The 26,647-nt window shown below is 34.8% G+C and overlaps 1 protein-coding gene across 3 annotated transcripts in view; it reads right to left on the bottom strand.

The window, feature by feature from the left end:
* The window catches only part of PPP4R4 (protein phosphatase 4 regulatory subunit 4), a 72,576-nt gene that overhangs the window by 26,271 nt on the left and 19,658 nt on the right, over window positions 1-26,647 (bottom strand). For all 3 annotated transcript variants that reach the window (XM_035327454.1, XM_035327453.1, XM_035327451.1), the window contains exons 3-8: window positions 21,839-21,941; window positions 13,533-13,680; window positions 12,187-12,260; window positions 10,020-10,126; window positions 6,715-6,822; window positions 2,282-2,403 (exon numbers count right to left, since the gene is read on the bottom strand). In XM_035327454.1, the coding sequence (XP_035183345.1) occupies window positions 2,282-2,403; window positions 6,715-6,822; window positions 10,020-10,126; window positions 12,187-12,260; window positions 13,533-13,680; window positions 21,839-21,941 (662 nt within the window). The remainder of the gene's footprint in view (window positions 1-2,281; window positions 2,404-6,714; window positions 6,823-10,019; window positions 10,127-12,186; window positions 12,261-13,532; window positions 13,681-21,838; window positions 21,942-26,647) is intronic.

Here is a 26,647-nt window from a genome sequence, read left to right as displayed (position 1 = left end):
TACAGCAGTATTCCAACAATAAAAATTCCTACAATAGTAGGAATACAGGGACATCTAAACCAAACATGACCACGATGGTAAAAAGAAAAATCTGGATCTAGTGGAAGTTAATTTTTTCAAAAAAGAAGAAAAGATTCTTGTTTGAGAACAAGTTTGAGAAGAAGAGGTTCCAAGTCTTTTGGTAAACAATAAATTCACAGAGAAACAAAATAATTAAGGGGAAAGAAAATAAATGAATTGTTTAGAAATTGAAGTAAAATCCAGCAAATAGTGGCAAACACCCTACTTCCCCATAAAATAAAGGAGCAGATGTTCAAAGAAGTTGATCCATTTTGACTTCTTTTAAATAAAGCCATTGTATTTTAAAATATTCAAATTTTAAAGGGATGGGGATTTTTTGTAATGGTAACTTAATTCTCAAATTCAACAAATTCATACGAATGAACAACAGATTTAGGTTGACCTGAAAAAATATTTTTTTATTGTGGGAAAGAAACCCTAAGATATAATTTTGGGTGATCTACCTTCATAATGTTTGTTTTGTAGTTCAGCCATGAAACCAAAAATTATTCAAACCAAACTTCTACAAACACATTCCTTGCAAAACTGTTAATAATCCCTGATTGCTTTCTCTACTTTTTTTTGAGTTTTGATAATTCTTTTTGATAGCTAAAAGCAGTAGTTAAAAGCAATTGGGAAGGTGGGGGAAAGAAAGGGAGGAAGAAAGAGAAGCAGAAACTTGACAGCATCAATGTAATGGCTCAAGAATTTGAATATTAACCTACAGGTGTACTTGCTAATATAAGCACTCTTTGCTAAAAAGTTCACTGATTGTATTTTCCCCAAAAATCTTATTTCTTCATGTATGTCTCCATATGGCTTATGTCATGTATTTCAATAAATCATCACCAAGTTCCTGTAAAGTAAATATTTGCTCTTCATTCATGTATCAGGAGGGAGTAGTATAGTCAGTAAGACAGGAGTGGGAGTGGGAAATGTGGTGCAAAATACAGAGTTGCTAATGACGATAAAGAACTGAAAAGGTTGGAAAAAGACCGTATAAAGAGCAAAGTGGCAAGCTATGGGCAGCAATCAACAATCACTAACAGAGCTTATAATTGAAAACTTTTTACGTATACATTATCACAAGGAACTTTTGTGTACTTCACTTCTTTTTACTGCCTCAGTTGTACACAGATAGTGGAGAACACAACTGATACAGAGCCAAAGCTGCCTGCTACTGTCTACCTACACACCACTGAAAAATCTGGGACAGTAATGGTGATTGTAGGACAGGGCACTGCAGTTATCCAGAATGTTCCCCTGCATTGGAGCAGTTAGAGTAGCTGTCCTTAAAGCTTGCTCCAATCACTGTTGAACTGAACCTGCCATGGGAACTTGAACGTCATGAATGTTGGCATCCCACTACCACTAAGCCAGAACCAGATACAACAGAGAATTTTTCCTTCCTCCCATGAAGATGCAGACAGTCACCTCTACACCTGGACAAGCATGAAATATTAATGATGTTTACAGGAACGATATAGAGTTCTGGGGAAATTGCAAGAATTTACATTTTCCATTATAAATAAAATAAAAAGCTTTATATAGTACACACACTTTCTCATTGTAATGAAGAAACTTTCACTGTCATGTATGCACAAATTTACAAGGATTAAAATGGCAATTGCTGATGCTTAGTACCTCTAAAACAGATCAGTTGTGCACACCACAGTTTATGGTACATGAAGAATTTTTTTTCTGTTCCAAAACTTTTAAGTGTATTTGATATACAACACTCCGTGTTGAAAATTGAAATACAACACATCATATCATTGCCCCAGCCTGGTTTCTTCAGCTCAGAAGGCAGGCTCCAGTCTGCCTAGGACTACCTTTACTTCGATTAAGAGGCAAAAAAAAAGCTAATAGCAAAAAAAAAAAACCGCAATCATCTGCATATGTTTAACTAACATTTTGTATTATGCCTATCAATAGTATTAAGTAAATATTAACAACCCAATATTCCTATCCTTTATACAGTAATTTTACTCATTCAATTTGGTTTCACTATATTAGATGCTTAGAATAAGAAAGTAACTTATTTTTTGGACAACTAGTTTACCTTTCTTAAAATAAATATATGCAAAAGCATTGCAGGACATGAAATACATACAGGATAAATGGGAAAAAAAAAAAAAAAGATTGCAGAGAGAACAAAAATTTAATTACATTTATACGATGCATTAAGAACTGGGCTACCAAACCTAAATTAAGTCCTTACCTGCATCAAACATATCAAGCAGATTCACTAATGTCTCAAAAGCTGCAAGGCGTACACTGCTGCCCTCATCTCTTGCCAGCTCTACCAGTTCAGGAAGCACTACAGTTTTAGTTAGTTCTGTCCTGCAAATCAAGGCAAGCATTTAAAGAGAAAACATTATGAAACAATGTTGCTATAGCAAAAAATAATTATTATTTCCTGAAATACCAATTTAGACATTATTTGGGTGGCCAAGAAAGAAAAAAATGACTAAGTTGTAATAAAATGAAAATTAAATAACAATCTGCAATCAATCTCAGGACTTTATTCTTCATCAGCCATAGAAATAGACAAGCTTAAATGTGAAACTTCATTTATATAAAAGCATTTAAATGAACTCAAAATAAATCAGACAAAATGCAATATGAAAAAGCTCAAAGTAGTCCAGCTATTTCACTAGGCCGCTAAGAAAACTCTTCTGATCAAATATACAGAAAATACAAACTGCTCGATGCAATAGAAGAGTATGTTCCAAAGCCAAAATGACTAAATATGGGTCATAGAAATCATAAAATACCTGGAGTTGGATTGAAGTATCTAGAAATACTATGTTTCAAAAACAAGCCTTCTTTACAAAGGGTAAGCAACTACTGCTCAGAGAACACACATCTTCCTGCCTAGTCCAAACACAAGCTTTTAGACTTGTTTTAAAGTAGTAATAAAAAGGTTCTGCTTGCCTGTTTTTGCCTTGATAATGACTAGCATTGTCTGCGTGTGTGATGGTCCTGACAATTTCAATCTCGACACTGGCAGCAAACTGCTATACTGGGGACTGAATTAGAAATCTGTTTCATGAGAGATGTGACTAAGAAGGAATGAAAGACTCTTGACACAGAATGATTTGCGCAGTAAGGTGACTACAAAGTAAGATGAAAAAAGATTCTTCTCCAGGAGCAAGAGCACAGCTTTCGTAGAAGCTACCAACCAGCATAACTTTCCAATGTCCCAATGAATAGCTAATTCTTCATTGCTTGATTAACCCTGACATGCTTTTTTTTTTTTCTTTTTAATATAAGTCATGATCATTTGCATGCATACAAATTAAGGAGCTCACTTTGTTCTGCTCTCATGTACAAGCTCTTTGTCTGCCCATCAATTGGTGAAAGCTGTTGCAAACACCACATCTCAAGAATGGGACCTCAACCATTTGTAATTAGCCAGGGACCTGGCCCTCAATGTTCACACTGTGCAAAATATTAAAACTGCAGAGAAATGCTGACACAATTATACTACATGAGGATTAACTGAGATGACAAAATCAAAACTACATTTGACACTTCTTGCAAATGTATTCAAAGAATTTAAATTCTATCATTTCAATCACAGTTTTTTTAATACAAAACTAATCACAACCTCTAGGATGACAGACTTTTACAGAACTATAAATGCCCAAAATTTCCTTCCTATTAGACTAAACAAGTAACAACTATCCCCTTTGTAAGTCAATATGAACACTTGCAAATTTTATAAATAACCAGCATCAGTGATTTGCACCTTGCAAAATTTATTATTGTTATTAGTACATCAAGCTGTAGCTTAAAAGTATTCTTCCAAACAGATGATTAATCATGTATTTAATATTATGATAAATAATATTAAATTAATATTAAGTTTGTAATATTAAATTATTAAATTAATATTAAAATATGAAAAATTGCCACTTCTATGAACTAAAGCATCTAAATCACTGGGGAGGGACCAGGAAGAAAAGTTGGACAGAAAGCAGTTCATATTGGTATGTAAATGCTAAAAACAGAAGCTGGGGAGAAGAGAATTAAAGAAAATGATACAAAATGGACCGCTAATTGATAACTATGTATTTAGCTCTATTAAACTACCGTACTAATGCTGGGTAAATTGACTGTAATACTGCCATTTGCCACTGAGTAATACCTACCTCATTTTTAGACTTTCATCTCCCAGGCATAATACATCCAATTTAGTTCATTTTAAAGACACTCAAAAGAATGAGGAAAATGTCATTTCCTTTCCAAAATGGTCATTTATTAGTATAAGGCATTGCCCCCTTGTTACACATGAAAATAATTTTATTGTTTCTTCTTTCATACCAAGTATACCTTGAAATTAAAAAGCATTTGGAGGGGGAGTGCAGAAAACATCATAAATGCACACATTTCAAGTGTATTGCAACACCTGCCTGTCCATATATACCTGTCTTATATGTGAAACAAAACTGCTGAAAGCAAATTCACAGATTCACACAAGTGTTTCCTAAAAGCTGCTACACAAAACCACTTTCTTCTTCTCAATAGACTGAGTTACAGGGCAAGGAAATCTATGCAGCTCTATGTACCTTTTTTCAAATACATAAAAGGTTTCCAGGCTTATATGAAAGCAATATTCTGTGACTGTATCCATATCCTAGACAAGAGTTATTTCATTCAGAATAACATATAGATAATTTTTTAAAAATTATTTTGCTGTGTTATGTGTAAATCATTTTCAAAGACAGATTCATATGATTGCTTCTCAGCTCTTGGTTATAAAAGAGGCTAACTGAAAAGGTTAGAGAAACGTATGGAAATGCAGATTGTATCTCATATGAAAACAAGAAAACATCATAGCATTGACCAAAAACAAACAAGAAAGGAGGAAGGAAGATGATTGAAAAAGACAAGAACATACAGTGTAGAAAGAGTCAGAGGAGAGAAGTAAAGGACTATATCCCAAGTGAAGATTGAAATCAGGAAGCAAAAATGAAAAAAAAAAATGTTTTGCAGACATGTTTTTGTGGCTTTCCATTTTGGTTGCATCTAAAGACTTCAAACTCACATGACAGGTTAGAACCACCCCTCCCTTCAAAGGAGCTTTTAAGTGGTCAGTCCCTGAAGAAAAACAAAACCCTCTCTTTCACTCATCTTTAATCTCCCACTAAAAAGAATTCAATTTTAAGATACTTAAAGATACATGAGATACATGAGAGCAATAAAAATAAATACATTTTCAAATTATTCAGTCATTCCGTTTAGTAAAGTGTATATTATTTTTTCAGTGTTGTAAGTACCAACAATATCAACAAATACTTTCTTTTTTTTCTGCAATCATAGGTTCTTTTAAATACAAAGCTGTTCAATATGAAAAATGTTAAAACGATTTACCATGCTAAGCTCCCTTTTGTTATAAAAGAAAATAAATACAAAAACAATTGAATACTTTGTTTAGTTATAAATAACAATGAATAATACTATGTTTTCAATATTATTCACATCTGTTGAATTTTCTACTGCAAGGACCTTGCAGTAGAGCCATCTAAAGCACAAATCTAAAATTATTTTGTATGCGATACGGGCAAGTTTATCTGGAAATCTAGAAATTACTGTTCAGTATGACATTACCAAAACAATGTGAAATTAAGTATGTTACAGCAATGCTTAGTTCTTGCTGTGAATATTATTTCCCCTCTATCCGAGTAGGTTAAAAAACATGCGTTTCTTCAGTATTCCCTGACTCAAAGGTTAACAACATTATTTGCAGGAATTTCTGGGGCTTTTTGTTTGTTTTAAAAGCTCAGAATCTAATAACAACATAATTCTTCATTAAAAAATATCTTCCACAGGCACAGGCATAACTTCCACAAACATCAGTACTAGCAAACTTAAGTGCATTTTTACAGTATCTTTCAAGTTGTTTCAGTGTCATCCCTGAATCTGCTCATAAATTCACAACTTTAAAGGCCAGAGGGACTATTTAAATTTAATCTATCCACCTGGGTAACAGCACAGGGAATATCACTTGATTATTTCTTCAAGTCTGTAAGACAAGGTACTGCTTTTTTATTTTTTTATTTATGTATTTTTATTTCCTGGCACAGGAACAGGTGGACAGGCCAAGAATTTTAAAATAGCTGTTCACTTAGGGACTGACTACCCATGAACGTGTGGTTAATATGTTCTGTGCTATGTTAAAATAAATCTTCATGAACTGTTACTATTAATATATGTGCATTATGAAGGTCTTCAGAATTAGAGTCAGAGTTGACAATGAACTGAAATTTGCTTGCAAAACACACATTCTTTTGCACAAAATGGCATAATAATAATTAGAAACCAATACTTGCCATAATCCTCATATTTTTAAATAGACCTAGTGTCATCAACATAAAATTGAAAAGGTCAAGAAGCTATTGATAAACTCATTTACCAAAAAAATGTTTTTATGGTTCAGCAATTCTACTATTATAAAGAAGTAAAAATCTGAAAATGAAAGCCAACTGTAATTCATAAGAACAAACCTGCACACTTAAAGTTCATTAAGTATGCAAAAGTTAAGTTAGAAATCTTAAAAGGGTTAAAAAAAAATCTCTTTTTAGGTTACCATTAAACATTTCATAGGAAAATTTTGCATCTAGAAGCAGTTATGCAAATTATACTCACCCTATTCCTTGAGCTATATGCTCCAGTTGCCGACACATACAAGTTCTTACTTCATACTCTACATCCTGGCACAGTGATTTTACCAATGGAAGAATCTCTCTTTTAACACTAAAAACACGAACATTTTTATTAATATATAGAACAATAATACATAAAATTCACTTCATAGTACTCATATTATATGACCTGTAAGACCATTTATTTGTAAGACCATTATATGACTATATGACTTGTAAGACCATTTTTTTAACTAACTTATCAAACGTGGCAAATGATTTTTCTGAAAACTTGAAATTATTAATTATATGTTATTAAGAATTAGAAAAAGGATTGTGTATAGTCATTATTATTTCCTCATATTTCATCTATTGTGTTTTTTAAACTAACAAAATAGCAGGTAGCCTTAGAGATTCTGTCCTCATTTTCAGTACAGTTTTTGAACAAACACTGAAAGAATACAATATAAATGGAAGTGCAAATCCCAATTAATCTTGACCTTACTTTGAAAAAGAAAAGATAGGAATCTTAATAAAAGTTTGGGGTTTTTTTGAGTCTGAAATCATAATGGAATAAGACGCCTACTGATTCAGATGTGGGTTAATCTTCTCCTGTGGATATCAAAGATGCTCCAAATCAACACTTGATTGATCTCCAAATCAGCACTTACACACTGCTGTAGGTCAGTCTTCTGTCACTTTTTGAAACTTTGCCACAAAACTTATTCAGCATTTTCCTGAAGATAAACCTAATTCTTACAGCTTGTGAAGATTTCATAGGACCTGAAGTCCAGCCTGGTACATACGTCAAGTAGAATCTTAGCTCCCATTGTGAAAAAGTGTCTTTTTTTTTTTCCTCTATTTTTATATTAAACAGTCCAAATTGCAGAACCTATTGAACATTTATCTAATTGTGAACTGAAACTGTGATCCATATACTACCATAATCACAGAAGCCATAAGGCTATTGTAGGATTATAAAATACATAAAAAAGTTAACTTTAATCTTCACTATAGCTAGGTGAAGGCAGTAATCTCTTCCATATCTTTCAGCCCTGAGGGTGAGATGAATGCAGGATTTCAACTAACGCACTCTTTGGCCTCTGTCAATGGGTTAGAATACTACTGTCCACGTGTTACAGAATTCTATAGACCAAAAAACATCTACACGAAGGAAAAAAAAAACACAATGACTGAGGTAGTGCCTAGTAATGCTGTGGGGTGAAGATTAGTCTGTGTATTTTTGCCATCTTGTGTATTTGCATGACATTTAATACAAGATATCACTCCTTATCAAGGCTTTGGGGCCTACTGAAATAAAAACAAGAGAATGCATTGGGAGAGACAGCACACTTGGCAGTCTCTAATACCTCAGCTTTGATATGTATGCATTACCAAAGAGATATTTAAGAAGAATGTAGAACAAGAATTTAAGATCAAAAGCTCCAGCACTGCAATGCCTTTAACAAGCAGATGTGAGTATTCACATTAAATCAATGGAAGATAGAAAACAACTATTTTGAATTCTCTTTAAGTAAAAACATAAACTACAACTTGGCAGATTCAGCCTTTGTGTTTCCTTTCATTGCCCAAGATACTGTCTTGAGTATTCTTAAAGTCTCCCTATCCAAATCTTTACATTGTTTTAAAATTCAAAAGAAAGAACATGAAGACAGACAAGCAAATTTTTAAGTCAGTTTGCACAGCCTCCATTTATCATAGTGAAAATTAATTTACTTCTCAGAACAGAATTTGTCTAAAAGTTTCAAAGATTATACATAGTCTTGGGAGCTTGGCACTTCAAATTCCTCTAAAGTAGGGAGTACTTCCAAAAAATGACTTGTTTTTAGCTAGCTGTTGGAATAGAGGGTAGACAAAGTAATGCTCTATTCCACATTTGTGACTTTGTCCAAAATCTATAGCATAACCTGGAAGTCAGGCGAAATACGAAATGTGAAAGAAAGGTTTTTAATATATTTTATGAGGAAAGCCAGTGCCATTCTGAAGAATAATGTGAAGATATGTTTATATATTGACTTCTCCTGAGGCCAAACACATCTCCTTAGCCAATACCAAAATCTGTCCTGTAAGAGGAATGATAGGGTGTCTTGCATCTTACTCGGCCTGTCACATTCTTAACCTGTGGATCAGTCTCTTTTCAGCTCTCTAAACTGCACCCAATGAACTCTACCACAGGATCAACATGTCCCAGAAAATTTTCAACAAGTTTCTTAAGATGTAGCTTCTATACAAAGATGGTGCTACTGCATTCACTGAAATGAGGGGTTTCATATTCCTAACAGCAAGGAATCATACCCAAAAAATAGGAATATTTGAACTCATTATGGCTAACATTATTTTAACCTCTCATAAGATTGCTTGTAATCTGGAAAGCCACTTTATTTTCACAAGAAAGTAACATCAAATAAATAAGAGAAATTGTTATTCTGCTAGAGTCCTACAAATTTTGTAGAAAAAGGTTTTGAAGGCTTTGGTAACTTTCTCAAAAAAGTTTACCATGCTCATCAACTTTTTCATGTCTGATATATGTAATCGACATAGCAAATGAAGGTGTAGATCGCTTCATTTTAGTTGCTTCTAGTTCTTTTTTACTGAAGAAAAAAAAACATACTTTAAATAAATTTATTCCTAAACATCTTGCCATACATTCCTGTTGTTCATGTTTTCTGTTACGCTGAATTTTTGCATTTTGTGGTGGATCAAAGCCACTAACAGAGTGAACTTCCTGAGCTAGACATGACTGCTGTGAATTTAGTAACCCTCAGTGGATTTCTTTTGTAACAGCAAAAAAAAACACATGACCACAAGTGTCCAATTGCCTGGACTGGAAATGCTTTAGGTGAAAAGGTACTACTATCATAAGACTGTATAAACTCCAAAGAATGCACTATACAAACTGTTTGGGGCAAATAAGGTATTCAGATTTACTTTTCCTGTTGTGAAACTTGCTTAGATTAAAAATTAGGAACAAGAGTTCTTAAGGGTTTGTCTTTATATCTAAGGTGATGAAGTTGTGTAACAATATGCAAGAATGATATGTAAATGGCACCTGTTTGAACCCATGAAAGACCATACAATCTGAAGTTATAACTTGATGTACATCAGCAAGCATGAATATGCTAGTTACACAGCAAACATCTTTTATTATTAATTACTACCCTGATAAGGAGGACTATAAGAGGAAAGCATTTAATTTTTGCAATGAAGTCTTCTTGCGTTAACTTTTGTCTCTGAAAAAGAAATACTGATATACACCATGGAAAGAAAATATATGGACAGTCTACTCACATATGAGCTTCAAATTTGTAAGCTAATTTTCCCATGATTTTACAACTAACTAAGCGGGACTGAAGTGTTTGAGAAATCTGTGCCTTGGAAACAAGTGGATTCAGGATCTATATGAGGGAAAAGAGAAGAAGTGTCAGCAGTAAATAATGTATTCTCCTTCTTAAAAAAAAAATAAAAAAATAAAAAATCCAGGAAAACATATAACCCAAGTGTCATCTATCCCATTCATGGAATTAAACAATACTAAAAACAGTAATACATATGTACATTAATATTCTACTGGAAACCTGCATTTAATATTCAGTGCTAATTATAGTGTATTAAACCAATATCTTCGGCCAAATAGCAGTTTGTGATTCACATCACAGCCAGTTTTAAATCTGTCTACTTGTGTCTTTATTTTGAGACTAAGTTGTATATGAATATTTATAGCTATTAGCTGGTAATTTTGACAAAAGTTGTTAAATATGTTCTTTTTTTAAAAAAAAAAAAAAGAAAGAAAGAGAGAGAGAGAAAAGTTCTTTCTTGTGAGTTTTCCCAGGAAACACCACTTTTAATGTTAAGTTTTGAAGCAACAATCCCTCTCATTTAAACATAATTTGGGGATCTGTAGTGAAAATATTTCATTTCCATATACATGCAGAAAACCAGCATCTTAGCTGTGCTGTGATTTGTTAGATCACCTCTGTGGTGCCAGAAACAGAGAAAGGCCTGCAGAACTCCACATTTAGATACACTATCTTTTGTCCAGAAATAATCAAAGAAATCCAGGTGCCAATCCAGGGAATACATGAAGACTGAAGACTGCTACAATTCTTCACTCAAGAAGAACTTCACTTCTCTCTCAGAAAAGACTTTCCTGCCCTGTATATTATCCTAACAGTATTCTAAAAGCATTTCTCTCCTCTTACTAACCAAAATTTTGAGGTGAGAGCATCTTTCCATTGTAAGGACAAGTAGTTCACCTAGACTATAATTAGTACAAAAGGTATGCTTCTAACTATAATACTTCATAAACAAACATTTCAGCCATCATCTATAAAACTGTATATTACTCACTTGGTCTTTGAACTATGACAGCAAACACACCACATCTCGTAACTCCAATTACTGATCTAGACAGCCTCTCCCATGAAGTGGCCGTTGCCAGAGAGAGGATACGGGGTTAGGATGACTGGTAGTCTGACCCAGCACACATTTCCTTACATCACTGGAATTTAAGATTGTACTATGATTTTCCCTTATTGACTAAAAAATTAACTACTAGAGTATTCCTAGTTTTCTGACATAAAGATCCTTTAAGTAACATAAAAGGCTGGTTTCAGTTGGTTTCTGTATAGTTGCCAAATCAACACTCTTTATCATCTGTGATCTCCCGAGAACATTTTTGTGGAAGCATGTAAATGTGTAGTGAAAGATCAGAATAAAAACTACATTCTGTTTAAATGGCATCTGTAAAATTACATTACATTTGGATTTTGGAGCTGACTATAGTTTGTTTTCACCTTTTAGAAGTTTATTTTTTTTAATAGTGCTGGATTTCAATTACCCACTGATTTTAATCGGTATTTTTAAACTACAGAAATGTTTATATAATTGCATCTCCATGTTAGACATCAAAATATCCCTGTCTCAAAGCTTTTAAACTTAACCGTAAAATATGAATTCTCAAAATAAAACCAAACAAACTAGCTGAGAAAAAGAGAGACATTATTTTCTAGTTCCTTGCTCTTCCTAAAGCTAAATGGCAAAAAATTAAGTGCTTGCAGGGCATTAGGTTTTTGGTACATCAAGAACAACTGAAGCGCACAATGAAACGCATCTCTAGCATTCATTCCTATTCAGCAGAAATCCAGAATTTTTGTCCACTCTGAAGAATGAGATATTACCCTGTAATCCAAAACAGGATATGTGAAAACATGTTACTAAGTGTCAGGGAAGTGTTAGAAAACATAGAGGATTCATTTGCTGAAGAGTACTAAAGCTTTTTTAGGTGACCTTCCTGTCTTGCCTTAGCACATTCCCACCTTACAGTATGTTCCATAAACATTACTGCTTTCGCAAGCATAGAACTGCAACAAATCATACTGATGTGAAATGAGCCTAGCAGGAAACTACAATCCTGTTGCTAGTTTGTTGCTAGCGTAAGTTGGGAGAATATTATTACCTCGTGTCTGATAGTCTCTTTGGGTAAAGCTTCTATTACAGCAAGAAGGGTTTCTAGCCATGCATTGCTGACACCTGTCAGAAAGAAATAGGTTATATGTTATGTTGTACATATAATGAGTATAACAAAACACCCATCAGTTTTACGAAATTACTTCTCTCTTTTTCTATTCACCCCGTCAAGGAGCTTTATAATTAAAAGCCATTAAATTAATATTCAAAACTTCAGACACTCATTAAAACTGGGCTGCATCAAAAAAAGTGTGACCAGCAGGTCAAGGGAGGTGATTCTCCCCCTCTACTCTGCTCTCTTGAGATCCCACCTGGAGTACTGCATTCAGGTCTGGGGCCCCCAGCATGGACCTGTTGGGGTGGGTCTTGAGGAGGTCCATGAGGACGATCAGAGGGCTGGAGCACCTCTCCTGTGAGGACAGGCTGAGGAAGTTGGCGTTGTTCAGCCTAGAGAACAGAAGGCTCCAGGAAGACCTTACCAGTACTTAAAGGGGGCCTATAAGGAAGCTGAAGAGGGACTTTTTACAAGGGCATGTAGTGATAGGTCAAGCAGTAATGGTATTAATCTGAAAGTGGGTGGATTTAGATTAGATATTAGGAAGAAACTCCTCACTCAGAGGGTGGTGAGGCCCTGGCACAGGCTGCCCAGAGAAGCTGTGGATGCCCCATCCCCTGGAGGTGCTCAAGGCCAGGCTGGATGGTGCTTTGGGCAACCTGGTCTGGTGGGAGGTGTCCCTGCCCATGTCAGAGGAGGGTGGAACTGGATGGTCTTTAAGGTCCCTTCCAACCCAAATAATTCTGTTCTGTGATTAAGAAGCAGGATAGGTGAGAACCAAATTCTGTCCCCATTACTTTTGCCTTATTAATTCTTGTACAGGAAAATTAAATTACTCTGTTTTGAAAAGACATTTTTTCTCATTTAGGAGCATAACCTTTTCTTATCCCCACTGAAATTTTCTAGTGTTACAAGAGGCCTATTTTTTTCGCTCATATCCTAAAAATAGTGTCAAAGAAGTTAAGAGAAAATATTAATTAAAGAAGAAACATCAACTCCTCTCTCCATTTTCTCAGCCACAGAATTCTGATACTTCATCAAAAGCGTGGATTCAGCAACAACTTTTTGTTGTCTTTCAAACAAAGTGCTTTTGATTGTTCCAATCGGTATGAAGAACTACTTTTAAATATCAGTACGTGCATGGTCAGTATGCAAAAATCTTTTATTTCATACAAGTTTAGATATACAGTCACTTACTGCTTTACACAGTACTTTACCGTCACTAAGGAAACAAAACATACAGAAATACTCAGTCATCAGCGTAGTTGTACAGCCCTGACCTGCATCTCTGTGTTCCAGGTTCTGGAGAATGATGTGTAGGAAGGAGTGGGAGTACGTATGAATGGACACCGACTCATCTTGCAGAACAGTCAAAAATGAAACAGCAGCTGTTAACTGCATTTCCACTCCTGCAACATGTAGCACCTCCTGTATAATCAGAAATTATATCAATTTAGAACACGAGGCAGAATTGCATTGCAAGAATATTCACATTTTTACATTCAGTTTTAAGAATGAGTATGCAAGGACCTGGGTAAACTACAAAATTGGTTGTAAACTTATTTTCCCCTAACAACAGTTAATAGGGGATATTCAGATCTCTGAAACTATAAAATAAACTTTTAAAGAAAAATAAAGTTAACTATATTTTCTCTGATTTTCAATTTCATCAATGTATACATGTGGATGTTTCTACTTTACAAAATGAGATGCAGAAAACAGGCCAGATAACAATTGCACTTCTTCTGTTTGTGCATATGAATTTTAAAATATATATATATTTAATTCATTCAGTGAGCAATACTAAAATAATGGAAGGTAATCTATCCTTCCTTGCCAGCTCACATGAAACACAAATGAAAATGTAAATATAGAGATCGTTTTAAAAACAGAGCAACATGTACCACAATATTTACTCAGGTAACTTGGCATTTACTAGCACTTGGCTTTAACATATAAGAAATATAACTATTAGGTTGTCTTTAAAAGCATCATTTCAATAAATAAACATACAGAATATGGACATGAAATATTACTAAATTTCTGGAATGAAACAAAAAGCAACTTTAAATTTCAGATTTTTTCGCATCCCAAAAAGCTTGCAGAATGCAATGTAGGACATAGTATTCATTTTAAGTATGTACACATCTATCAGCTACATGAAAATTTCATCAGTTTACTTCTCTAAATGTATCATTCTATTAAAACATTAAACATAAAACAGAATAATTCCAAACTCTGTATCAGCTTAAAAGCCTGTATTTCCTATTCAACACTCTATATATTTCATTTCCACTTTTTTTTTAATGGTCTTGAAATAAAATGCTTTCTCAGATCACATATTAAAAATCAACAATAAACTGATTCTTATGTAAAGAAAAACCCACGTAAACCAAATAAGAAAATATCCATTATATACCTAAGCATTATATAGAATTATGCTGAGAACATACAGTTGCCAGAGAACACCTGAGAAATGATTTAGACTTTGCTTACTTCAGAGTAGAACAACAAAGTTTTCATTGCAGTAATGCCAACCAGTTTGTTGTGTGCAAATGTGCAGCAAAGCCTAATTTTTAGTTTATCTGATTTCAGAGAAAATCATTATTTATATCTCAATAACTCTTTATTTTTTTATATTTCTGAATATATGTAACAGCATTCCCACCACAAAAATGACAAAAAGAAACAGCATTGTGCAGCTTACCAAAGTGCGATAAAATGTTTGCATTCAATAGCCATGGAAACCACCCTCCTGTTATCTCCACAGACTGCCTGTCCTTGCTCCTCTAATGCTATTACTAAAGCCATAGCCAAGAATAAGACCACCTATGAATTTTGTAATAAAAATGTTGCTGGGATCAGAATACCTGTGCATACTCTTCTGGGATTTCGGTTTACACTTGTTCAACAACACCCCCAAAATAACCAAAAGAACTATCGCTCACACTGTGGATGCTGAGACTTCACTGCAGATCAGACCATAACGGAGCTGCACTCCAGTTACGGACATACTCACTTTGCAGTGCAAACGGGCTTGCTTACTATCAAATCAAGTTTACAAATAGTCTCCTCCGCAGATCCGCACAACTCTGGATAACCATGTGTAAGAAAACGTTCTTTGGATGTGCCTCCTCATAGACCTCAGGAGACACTGAATTGTAAATTTCTAGAGCGCACTGATGTTTGCACTCAGAACCGTACAGATCCACCTATGAAGATGTATGGGTCTCCCCTTCTTATTTCAGCCACACTGAACTCAAGCTGGATGACTTAAATATACTTAATATAAATGTATTTATTTAGAAAGCAGTGTATTTTTCCACACATGGAATCTCCAAAGGCTTCCACTCTGGAGGAAAAAAAGGTTTTCCTGTCTCTCCTATTCAGACAAGTGCACTTAAAGGAATTTAAGGGTATTAACTTATTCTTGAATTTTCCTGAAGTCTATAAGTTAAATTTAGGCATCAAAACTTGGAGAATTTAGAAAGCATGACTTATTCCCTTAATCAGAAAACAGAAAAATAACTAGTTTAATGTGCTTTATGTCCTGAAGCAACAGAATCCTCTTGAAAGAAAGCTGTAAGTAGAAACATGGTCTGTCATTTTAGTAACCGTGGTGACACGACAGAAGTTTTCATTTAGCACTCAAAAGTCACATCAAAAAAGGAGAATTAAAGAAGATACAATGAGAAAGGACCTTAAAATAGGTTAGGTGTAAGGCAGGGTGAAAATCACCCCAGATCTTCCTAAACTATAAAATCAACGAGGAAAAAATAAAAGCTTTCAAGGGGAGACTTGAAATCAGGAAAATCAGTAACAGTGAAAATGAGTCTGGAACTAATCACACAGCTTTGAGTAAGGCTTGATTTATATACTTCAACAAGAGTAGCCACAGTTTTCTGCAGTAACAACATTTGGAAAAATCACATAGACACCTAAAATCAGATAGACACTTGAAATCTCCCTCCACTGCTTCTGGTGGCAGTGGCCATGGACAGAAAATACTAAACCTATTTCAGTGACTTCCAAGATTCATGAGGAGGTGCATGTACAAATCCAGAGTGGGGACCTCTATGCAAAAGAGTCCATACAAGGATTCCACTTCATTTTAACCATACAATTTATAGATATTTCATAATATCATTCCTTTTTTAGCATCTGAGATATATTTGTTTTATTACCATAACCAAAATACTAATACTCAATTTAATCATTAGATCTTCTATGTTTATTTCAGTGTTATTTTATTATTTTATTCTGCATATCTCTATGTTCTGCATATCTCATATTATCTTCTGCATGTTCTTATTTTATTCTGCATATCTCAGATCTAAAACAAATATGTCAAGTATATTAAGAGTCTTTGATACCATTTTAATTGTTTTTTGAAGAAAGATCAGCAATTTGCATATATACGTTATTTTATTTATTTACAAAAGTAACCAGGTTAATAAATTTCCCACAAATGAAATTGAAGTTTGTAATCCAGACAGCCAGAACATTTGTTGCATTTATTTCTGCCTGAATCTGTTTTATTCTCTGCTCTAATAAAAACAGTATTTTTGCTTTTGTGTTTCTGCAAATACACTAAAGAAGTACATTGGTTTTCCTATCCAATTATGTGGTGACAGTACTTTCAGATAAATGCAACCCTGAAACTCATTTTTCACATGCAAATTTGAATTTGCAAATTATTTTTCCCAATCTACAGTTGTGAAACCAATTGCAGAGATTTAAGTCAGCTTAGATCCTTGCAATGCCAGACTACATTTGCAGAAATGTAACTGCAGTTGAGTAGTTGGCTATGCCTCTGTAAGCTATACAAGTTCCATTTAATGGTCAGGACTCTCTCCAATAAAAACTAGGATAAGAAAAAAAAAAGTCAAGTGGCTAGTGATGCCAAATACTATTTTGCAGTCAAAGACACTGAAGTACATGTTAAAAATACAGTAAACGTGTGTACAATTGTTCTATTACCAATAATAAATATTAAATAACAAAACACCATTGAAGAACCAGCTTTGTAAGAATATATCCGCAGAAATAAATATATCACATATACATATGAAAGTTTTAATTTATAAGGTTTAAAGCTAAAAGGTACACTTAGAATTTGACTGGCTGTATACCAGAAGCCATTATATTTCACTCTTTCACCTCTGCCTTGAGCCCATTAACTTAAATTTCATTTAATTTATCATTTAGAAAGGCATTCGGTTTGGATTTAAAAGACACTGCAAGATGAAAAATCCACCACTTTTCTCAGTCTCTGAAAGATTGATCATATTTATTATTAACAATGTCTGCTTCATTCTAAATTTTCTGACTTCAGTTCCTAACTCTTGTTTCTTCATATACAGTTTCCAGTTAAATGGCTTTTATTATTATGCAGGAAGACACTTTTACAAAGTAATTAAGTGCCTCCTGATCTGAATAAACTAATCTCTAACTCCCAGTGTACTCCCAGATATTTTCCAGGCCCCAGGCCCCGATCATGCTAATGATCATCCTTTTAAATTTTTTCTTTATTCCTGTATAAAAAATAAGACTAGAATGAAAAACTGTATTCCTATGCTAGACATTTTATTAAAGAGAGGCAAATTCTACCATTTCTCCACAGTTATTTCCTGTTCATACATAATTATTTTGTTGCAGAATCAAAGCAGAATTTTCATTTCCAACAGCTTATTTATCTCGACTCTTAAATCATAACAAAAATTATTTTTTCCTTTATATTAATGTATAAAAACATCAGAATTTACTAATACTTAAGAAACATAGCCTGAAAATGGCCTTGATGGAAACACATCAACTCTGTGACACCTGACGTATTATGTTAAAAAAAAAAAAACACCAGTTTCTTCTGTTTCTTGTTACTCCCTCATTTCAGAAATACTCTGCTCTCAAAGTAGAAACACCAGTGACAAAAATTGATCCAGTATTTTAAATAGAAAAAAAAATTAAAGATTTTCTTGAAGCCAGTAGGTTGGTTTAGAAAATAATGCATTATGGTATGTCAGAATAACATGCGGTAGTAACTGCATAAACTTGGTGTAAGTTAAAAGGCTTTCAATTACTTTGCATCTTCAAGTCACTTTTTCTCAAAGCATTATATATAAAAATATTTTTTTAAATAGTGTCTATTGGCCTACATTTTATAGCACAGAACACGTCAACTAGAAGTACTCAATGTTTTTAAACAATCTGTCAGTCCTTAGCTCTGAGGACAGCTACTTCTTGGACATTTGCTGAATTTAAGCAATCACATCAAAGTTGGAACAGATCCTCTTAAGAATTAGAAGTCTCCTGGAGTCACAGAAGTCTCAGGAGATACAACAAAGTTGAAACGTGATGTCTGATATTCACAGAACCACCTCCTACGACCTGCTGGTGATATCCTGCCTAATGCAGCCCAGTATATCATTAGCCTTTTTTTGCAGCTGGGGCACATTGCTGGCTCATGTTCAACATGGTATCCATCAGGACCACCAGGTCCTTTTCTGCAAAGTGACTTTGCAGCTGGGTAGCCCCCAGTATATATTGGTGCATGGAATATTACTGAGTAGGGCTTCCATTTAAGTATGATACAGAAAAGTATTTGCTATATAATCATATTGAGGGCTACGTACATATTTGTTCATCACCACTCATTCTATCAATTTATAACAAACAAGCAAAATATACTTCATTGCATTTATTTCTCACAAACACTGAACTGTCTCCCAACAGCCTCTCCTCTTTAACATCTTTATTGATGATTTGGATGAGGGAATTGAGGGCATCTTCAGTAAGTTTGCAGATGACACCAAGTTTGGAGGAAGTGTTGATCTGTCAGAGGGTAGGAAGGCCCTGCAGAGGGACCTGGACAGATTGGGTCAATGGACAGAAATCAATGGGATGAGATTCAACATGGCCAAGTGCCAGCTCCTGCACTTTGGCCACAACCCCATGCAATGCTGCAGGCTGAGGGAAGAGTGGCTCAAAAGCTGTGCAGAGGAAAAGGATCCGGGGGGCATTGATCAATGTTCATCTGAACATGAGCCAGCAGTGTGCCCAGGTGGCCATGAAGGCCAACAGCATCCTAGCTTGTATCAAGAATAGTATAGCCAGCAAGACCAGGGAGATGATTATCCCCCGTACTCAGCTCTGGTGAGGCCGCACCTCGAGTGCTGTGTTTGGTTTTGGGCCCTTCACTACAATCAGGACATCGAGGTCCTGGAGCACGTCCAGAGAATGGCAACAAAGCTGGTGAAGGGTCTGAGACATAAGTCCTATGAGGAGCAGCTCAGGGAACTCAGGTTGTTTGGCCTGGTGAAGAGGAGGCTTCAGGGAGACCATATTGCTCTTTACAGCTACCTGGAAGGAAGGTGTGAGCAGCTGGGGGTCAGCCTCTTCTTGCAGATAACTAGTGATAGGACTAGAGGGAACAGCCTCAGGTTGTGCCAGGGGAGGCTTAGGTTGGAGATGAAAAGGCATTTCTTCACAGAAAAAGCAGTCAGGCACTGGGGACGGGTTGCCCAGGGAAGTGGTAGCACCGTCCCTGAGGGTGTTTAAGGAAAGGCCGGACGTGGCACTTTGCGACATGGGTTAGTGGATGACACTGGTGGTAGGGTGATGGTTGGACCAGATGATCTTGGAGGTCTTTTCCAACCTTAACAATTCTACGATTTTTTTCAATGATTTCTATTAGGAGACAGAGAATACAGCTTAAGACTAATTCCACAGGCAATAAGAAATGCACCAAATTATTTTACATAGTATTTTTAAAATTATTTTATTAATATAATAAGGTAGCTGGCTTAATAATAGTAATTTATTTTTTAAAACCTGAGAGATATATATCCACCCAGCTTATCAACAGAAGAAGCAAATAATTTCTTCAAAATTTCAGCAAAGAAAACAATGAAATATGAGAATTTACTGGACCAAACAAATACCATTATCACATGGGACCACTTTGAAATTTATTAATCATCTCCTCGATAGACAGAAAACTGTAACATAAGCATGTTACTCAGCCCATGTCACTTTTGTTACTACTATAATTATATTCTTTCTTACATCTGGCAGTGAGAATCCGATACAAACACAGCAAGAAAACTCACAGTAGCTACTACAGAAGACTATTTTTCTTCTTATCCCTAAAGTGCTTCAGAGAAAGAGGACAAGAATATAACTCAAGCTTTCAGTTCTACATATTGAAAATTGTCAGATTGATACTTGAGTCAGTAACTAGCTAAACTCTTTCCGTCTTTTTGAAGTGATCTAAATACTCTTCTCAACCACTGGCTGTTTGCAACAAGAAAATTATATTCCTGTTGGCAAACTGTATAAAAAGGGGGTAAGAATTTAAAATTCATATGGGGAAAAACCCTAACTTCTACAAAGTGGCTAGTAAAATCATGACTGAATTGCATTACTGGAAATGTCAACAGTTTCTCTAAAAATGTATCGGGATGCTCAGTCTGTCCATAAAGATATGAAGGCAACTCAGAGCTTTAAAAATACAATTTCTACAAGCAATCCTGTGATAGCTACCTCCTTTCCAATATAGAGCATATGCATTCACCTAAACAGCTACTAACAAACACAGTGATCATTTAGCTGATAATTTGTATAAATTAGAAAAAGGCTCAAAGTGACCTGTTGCGTGAGACTAGACCACAGATTGTTCTAAATCAAAACACTGATTTAATCACATAAAAAATGTTAATGGTACCAACAGAAGACTGACAATACCCTCAGCAATTTCCTGTTATCAAAATTAATTTTCAGACATTTTGATAGCCAAAAATAATATATTTTTCCACTTTGCTGATAGTCTTAAAACCACTGAAAATCAGGCATGCTAACATATTTGAAATCTTAATTCCTGCTGTAGCCTTACATACCTTTAGACTTATTAGGCTTTGCATTTGACTTTATATATCTAAAAGGAATTAACATCTGTTTCGAAATGCAGTCTTATTTGGTTGAAGCTGCTCCTAAAATTACACCTTAAATTAACTTTGTCATTTCTTCTAGGCTACATCAACCCATGGGTCACACCTGGGCCAGAGTATAAATACAGATATTTTTGTTTCTTAAGATATATTTTATCCAAATAAATACATGCATAAAAATATTGTTTTAACATTGCACGGACAGCATGCATTTATCACAGCTAGAAGTGGCTTACTAAAAAATTGGAGGGTAGTAGATGAATCTTAGGACAGCTAAAAGCAAAGTGTATTTTCTGGATTGCTGCATGAAAAACTTAAATGTTTGGATGGGAGGAGATTGAGAATATCAAAATGAACCATTATGACTGGCTGGTCCTCAAAAAGAGTTCTCAAAAAGCTGCCAAAGCATTGGTAACTCTTTAGAATATGTAAACAGTATTATTTCTACTTTTTTTTTCCTGTTGTAACATTTTTCAAAACTACATAAATTCAGTCATTTAATGTCGAAGATCTGTTGGACATACCTCTCCTAATGAGCAAGTCTGCAATCAAAAATAATTAATTTTTTTTTTTTACCCTTTTAAAGTATGTGGACTGGCAAAAAAAAAGATGCATTCAAACCTCATCACACACAAACTTACTCGTATTTTTGGTAAAACCCGACGTAGTGTTTCTGCAGGATTCTGTCGCATCAGAACTGGAAGATTTGCCACCACGCTTGTTCCTTGGATATCCTGGCCAGAGCTTACAAAAAGATATACAAACAACACATTACTCTCTAAGACGATTACAAGATCACAATTTTCTTTTTTTTTTTAAAAAAAAAAAGCCCCTCTCTCACCCCACCCAGGTTAGTATGTCAAAGGAAGCATCACTTCTTGTATATAATAGGCAGTAGAAAGCAGTATTAAAAGCACATCAACCATAAAAAGCTGTTATGTATCATTTCTAATATAGAATGTTCTAAAATATATAAAAAATATAAAGTTTTATTTTAAACTGGATGATCAAAGCAGTGGTTTTGTGCGATCTATTATATAAATACAGGTGATAAAGCACAGGAAGAGAGCAGATGGAAGAAATAAATGAAAACTACTCAGCATATAATGTTGTAACAGGAACCTATGATTTTTGCTTTTTTCAGAGAAAATAATCAGCTGTATATTGTCAAATGTGATTAAAGATGCATGAGAAAGCTTGATTAGTTTATAGATCCTTTGTTTTTCTTATCCTGTGTCTCTTGATAGTATCCTATAATTGAAAGAAAATAAAAAAGAGAGAGATGGATGGGTAGGTAACAATGAGGAAAAGGCATTAGATGAGACTAAAAACTACCAAGTTGATGAACTTCCAATACAGAATCAGAAGAGAAAGGATCAAGTATTCCCAGGTGCCAAAATTAACAATAAATACCAAAACATTTTTTCCTGTTTAAATGCATAAAATCTGTTTTTCTAAACAAATTCAAATTTGTTCTAACAGCAAAGCTCTTTTTTAAATAAGAATGTCACGCTCAACTGTACACACGCAAGCATTTTTCTTAGTGTTTATAGTTAAATGTGCAACATGATCATATATACATTTAAAAAAAAATCATAGTAAAACTGCATTTAAATCCTTCCATATACCACTCCCCATCCCACGGTCATTCCAAGTTGTCTTAGTGGAACATATGAGCTCAAGAAGGGGACAAGCACACAAATGGGTCACAAGAGAGTCGATTTACAGAACAACTTTCCAGTTTTGTTCTGCCACTGAAGTGCATTGGGCCATTCATAGTTAAGATGCAAACCTACCTGCAGCTTTTACAGCTAAAAAGATCTTTACACATTCTACTAATGCTCTAAATCATCCTCAACATTTACGTCTTTCAGAAGATCAGATGAAATTATAGTTATTTACAGGTACCGTCAAGCAGGCCAATTTAAATCTATTTTGTTAAATGCATATAAATGTACTTTTACAAACGAGAATATATTTGTGTAACAAGCAAGAAGCTTTGGTTAAAATCAATACAGACTAGAATATCGTAACATTAGTATTTTCATGTCCTGCTAGATTTTTTTCTTTGCATTCTATAATTTCCTAATGAAAATATTTAACATTTAGATATTAACATTAACTCAATCACGTTTAGATTAAGAAAGAGTGTACTTCACTGTTCTTGCAAAGACAGTTTTTTGTCTAAGACTGAGATCATGTTCTGGAAGATTAAGTACAGACTGAAAGGCAGGAATCCCAGAACTGACATCCTCCTTTGGTCTGCGGAAGGTGGAAAGTCATACACACAACAGTTCACTTCTGTGCTAGGTTTCCATTCTGCAGACGGGTGTAATTACTGAATTCACCACCTGCAAATGATCACACTGTGTAAGGTTCTTAACCTGTGAAAACCTCTGCCCCAACAAAAACCTCCTCTTCCATGAAGTGTAAACCTGGCTATTGCCTTTATGTCTCATTTTTTGTACAGAATAACTTGAAAGCATGTGTCTAAAGCATACATGATGGGAATTAAACTAACTTTAGATTGTGCACGTCTACATCTGAGATAATTTCCCTTAAAAAAAAATCAATGAAGAGAAATAGGACTGAATAAGGAGCAATTTACTCCAGCCTAAATAAATGGGCCATGCCCCTGGTGTACCTGTTTTCTTCTACCACCCATAAGGGCAGACACAAACACTAGCTCTCCTGTGTACACCTGCATGGTGAGCAAATGATGGATCCTGCGCACAGAAAGACATTACAAACCTTAGTCCTACAGGTATTCATGTTCGTGCTGAGCTTCGCCATTGTGAGAGGTCCCATTGATTTTTCACACAGTAATATATAGCACCTTCAGAAATCTTTGCCTGGCTGTAGCAGCTAACAAACATGATGCTATAGCAGCTAATTGACTGATCTTTCCCACTTCTCTGAGCTCAAGAGCAATCAAGAGGGTTCTTTCATGAACTCAGTCATGGCAATAACTGTGTTCTAAATGAAACAGGAATCCCAGGAATCAGTATTCTTGTCTTTTATTTTTGGACCATACAAATCTTAAATATTACAAAGATAAAAACCCAAATGGAAGAGTTATGAATTCTAATACGAGTCACAAGTGAGCAGGAAGCTGTGACGACAGCACTAAGGTATCACACATGCTGTAAGCAGGGTTGCAATATTCTGACCTTCTAGCAGAATTTGGGAATCATTCCCAGAGTAGACTCTCCACATTTATTTTATCTCTATTCTTATAATAAAAAGCAAGCAAAAATTGCAGCTGGAGAGAGAGGTCAACACAGATAAAAAATTGTCTATGTATGTTACTGCACAAAGCTGAAAACCATGTTTGTATCAGCAAAAGCAAAAATACTCTTTTCCAATAAATGTCTATTTCAGATTTTCATAAATTAGTTCTTCCTCTCTTTGTCAGAGATAATGCGATCTGAAGAAAGGTTAATAGAGTCAGGGTCAGGAGATCCTGAGGTCCAGTTCTGTCTATACCACTGATTTTCCATGTGGTTTTAATGCCAGATCATTTAATTGAAGAATCTCGACTCCAATTTCTCTTCCCTCGTTTTCCATTTTCTTCACAGCAGTAGCTGTGAAAGCAGTAACAATGTTAATTTAAAATATATTTTTTTACAACTCAGTGTCATGCAAAGTTTGTCGCTCTTCTGAACTTTCTGAAAATTATACTACAATACTTAAAAGGTAAACTGAAATTCACCATACCAGAGCACAATAACAAAAGTATTAATAAACAAAGTTCAGCAACCTGAAGACAAACTTCAGATACATAATTTCAAGCTCAATAAAAGACTTCACAATGTATAAACAATTAACATTTCCTACATTTTTGAATAGGATGTTATCTTTTCTCCGGCTATCTACCTCACTTTTGGAATAAATAATATGACTTACCAATAATGCTTTTTTTTTTTTTTTTCTAATATTGACTTTTTATTTAGTATGGTACATATTCTAACTGAAAAAAAGACTATCAGCATTTCTGTTTTTTAATGCTCTATTCAGACTACCACTGATGTAAGCTGATGTGGTTTTCTTGAGAAGCAGGAGTCAATTTAATGGCTGGTTACCACACACACCACTACATATTTTTAAATGTTGTCTGTAAACACAAAACTGTTGACAAGTTTTGACAGGGCAAGGCTACACCAAAGCCAATTTTAACACCATTCAAAAACAGTGATAATGGATAAAAGTACAGATTTTTAGACTGATTTTAATATTAGGATGCCTGCAATCTTATTTGGAAAACATGTAAGAGTTCTCTCCCTAAAAACATGTCTCCCAGTAACATCTAAACTCAGTGGAAGAACAACGTTGTGCCAGCCACTGAAAATGGATTTAACTTAATTAATAACTGATCTATTTACAGCTTGCATTATTTTTGCATTATTCAAAGCAATTTTATTATCTAATTTAACACAATGAATATTAAAGCCTTTCATGCTTATGGCAAATTTCTCTGAGTATTACATACTAATTCCAACAAAGCTTTAAAGCAGAATTGGGAAATATAGAGCCCCCAGACTGGAAAAGGGCCACGGGGTAGATTAGGCCCACACCTTCTTACAATACATCTTGCTACCTCTGCAAGGAAAAGACGTATACCTTCATATTATCCAGTCATAATAATGCAAAAGGTCAAAGTAACTTGGAGAAGCTATGATGTTTTATTTTGAATAATTTATTCACTGTGTATCAAGGTGAAAGAAATCCTAACCACTAAAAAGAATACAACCAACTTCATCCGACAGAAATGTAAAGAAAAGGGCAGTGTTCCCCTTTAAAGCTGAAATGCTTAGTATCTGGCTTGCTGCCAATTAAGAATGTGAAGCAGGAGGCATTTCAACACCTACACAGCCTGTAATTTTCCAACTGCAGAAGATTTTTCTTCTGTTTCCACCAAAGAGGCTGCACCAGAGATTCACTTTCCTTTTAAATATTAAAGTCCTCAGGATTAAAGCGAATTATTGCTAAACACTCAGATTAAGATGTTTTTGTGCTAGTAAATCCATGAAAATAAATACTGAATAGTTATTCTCTTCAGTCACAGTATGCTTAATGCTCTGAAGGTGCTATTCCCTTATTAACAGTGCTAAGTATAGAACTCCAACAGAGCCCTATACTTAGAAGCAATTTAGCTCCATCTCTTTTGTGCAAGCAACATCCATACATATAATTTAGAGATCAAACTTCAGGACTCATCTTCCGAATTCATCCTAGATGAGATCCCAGAGATTTTCTGAAGCCGGGAATCCTCAATCCAGGAGGAAAAAAGCTCTGCCACCCAAACGCTTCTGTCCTAATTCTCACCATCTCTGCAACACCAGCTGCTCGCTGCAAGCCAGCAGTACCAGAGCTCCTTTAATCACGAGGTTCATTACAGACCTGGTACTTCTCAAGAGCAAAGGCAGCACTAGGCCTCGCGCTCCAGCTTC

This window comes from Oxyura jamaicensis, chromosome 5, assembly GCF_011077185.1.
Source record: "Oxyura jamaicensis isolate SHBP4307 breed ruddy duck chromosome 5, BPBGC_Ojam_1.0, whole genome shotgun sequence".
NCBI lineage: Eukaryota > Metazoa > Chordata > Aves > Anseriformes > Anatidae > Oxyura > Oxyura jamaicensis.
The sequence above is the reverse complement of the archived record's forward strand: the minus strand, read 5'-3'. Positions and strand labels throughout refer to the sequence as shown.